This window comes from Morus notabilis, unplaced genomic scaffold (genome assembly GCF_000414095.1).
Source record: "Morus notabilis unplaced genomic scaffold, ASM41409v2 C11453791, whole genome shotgun sequence".
Classification (NCBI taxonomy): domain Eukaryota; kingdom Viridiplantae; phylum Streptophyta; class Magnoliopsida; order Rosales; family Moraceae; genus Morus; species Morus notabilis.
Genome location: NW_010387490.1, coordinates 1 through 2,112, shown reverse-complemented (window position 1 = coordinate 2,112; position 2,112 = coordinate 1). Strand labels below are relative to the sequence as shown.

Below are 2,112 nucleotides of genomic sequence, written 5' to 3'. Positions count from 1 at the left end.
TTTTTTTTTTTGCCATTTGTCTTTGTTTAATCACATCTCCGGAAAAAGTATGGATGAAAAATTTGTTGTACTTGTTTCGTCCTTCTATGGATTTTGTATTTGCTATCAACAGTAGATCAAGTACAGAGGTTACGGCTGTAGGTGAAGAGCGTGGGCAAGAGGGCCAACAACAGCAACGCCAGCATCAACAGCCTGCACCACAAAGACATCTTGTTCAAAGGAGGTTTCAAATTGCTTTTCAGCTGGATTTGTTGCTTATTTTGAAGCTGGCAGCAGTTATATTTTTGTTCAACCAAGATGGATCAAGACACAGGCTTATTGTCCTTGTGTTATTTGCTTTGCTTGTCTATCTGTAAGTGTGTGAAATTCTTTTCTGAAAACAGCATTGGGACTTCTAACATTTTTTGATACCAGACTTTCTATGGATACAACTTCTTACCGCAGCAATCAATCATTACGTGAATTTATGTGATGCATGTCAGATCTGCATTATAGTTCTAGTTAATTTTTTTTCGTTCATCAAATTTAATTTTCCTATAAGCTCATATAAAGTCATGTAGTGGAAACTGAACTCTGTAGATGTGCAACGTTGCAGATATCAAACTGGAGCTCTCACGCCAATGATACGGTGGCTTTCACAAGGCATGCATAGGGCAGCCGTGCCTCCCCATCCACTGAGACCTGCAGTCAGGGCTGAGAATGTTCCTCCTCCTGCAAGGCAGGGAATCGAAAATGCTGCTTTGGCAGGTAATAACTTTTTAACGGTACCTTAATATGCACATATATTTAGTTTCATATAATAGAAGAAAAGTGCATATATACGAGCTTTCTAGATAACAAGAATACAAGATTATTGGTAAGTGCATATATAGAAGAATTTCAACACACACACACACAGACATACATAAAAGGAATAAGAAAAATTATTCTTAATGATACAGCAGTCCTTTATTTGATATAGTTCTCGAGAACTTTTTTAGTGATTGATGGATCGGGCGTTTGAGAATTATGTTGTTATTGTTATCTTTGGCTCCAACAATCTTTGAAGTCAGGTCACTTTAATAGGCACTTTTTGTTTGCGTCTGGACTGGAGTATGAATCAGTGTAGTTAATTTTATTTCCAGCCTGGCCTAGCCTACATCCGTCTGTATTCTTTATTGAACTAAAGAGCTGTTTTTTATCACAACTTACGGCAGAAGGGCAACCAGGAGCTGAGATGGAAAACCGGCCCGCAGATAATGGAGATCAGCCAGTGGAAAATGAGCATTTAGCAGAACCTAATGGAGGCAATGGTGGTAACCAGTGGTGGGCGTTTGTAAAGGAGATTCAGATGATTGTTTTCGGTTTCATTACTTCCCTTCTCCCTGGTTTCCATAACATGGATTAGATCATGACCTACTGAAGAGCGGGGAAATTTCGTTTTCTTTTATAATCTTTTTGAAATAAATGTGACACTATGATATATTTGTTCATAGGTATAGCTTGACGTATGATCGTATGATGGCTTTTTGTTTATGAAATGGGGCGTACATTTCCTGTGTGCCCTTTTTAATGTCTGTTAGTTTCTCTATAGAATTTGGCGATCTGCCGAGTGTTCTTGTTTCAATTTCATATTTGTTATTGTGAAAATCGATGGGTTAATCCGATTTTTTGTATGCCTTCTTAGTCATCTCATTTTTCCAAGAACAAAGTCGAAACTCGCAATTTGCAAGACTCCGACAATCCCGGGTTTTAAGCCTCGTTAAAAATCTCAATTTTTTCCACCATGGCTGATCATGTTAAAGTTGGGAAGACATCTTGTCATCTTGAATAAGATGTGGCCTTTGGATCTAGCTTCTGTTTGGTTTTCTCTAGTTGTTTTGCTTGTTTTTGTTCTCGTCTTTTGTATCTCGGTTCTGGTGGTTTTTGTTTTTGCTTTCTTTGCTTTCATTTTGATGGATTTCTCATCCATCTTGAAACTTCAGTAATCTTTCTCGATCAATGAAGTTTATTGTTTCTTATAAGAAAAAATATATATCTGCTACAGAATTACCTTCTCAAAAGATATTGAAAAAAAAAGAGACAACAAAAACAAAACTGCATTCTCTAAATAAAAAGGAAAAAAAAAAATTT

At 36.8% G+C, this 2,112-nt stretch overlaps 1 protein-coding gene across 1 annotated transcript; it reads left to right on the top strand.

The window, feature by feature from the left end:
• Nucleotides 1-54: 54 nt before the first annotated feature.
• Nucleotides 55-1,655, top strand: LOC21383917. The gene is made up of 3 exons (XM_010114908.2): nt 55-352; nt 596-747; nt 1,197-1,655. The coding sequence occupies exons 1-3, from the start codon at nt 87-89 to the stop codon at nt 1,385-1,387; spliced, it is 609 nt and encodes a 202-aa protein (XP_010113210.1). The 5' UTR covers nt 55-86; the 3' UTR covers nt 1,388-1,655.
• Nucleotides 1,656-2,112: the final 457 nt, after the last annotated feature.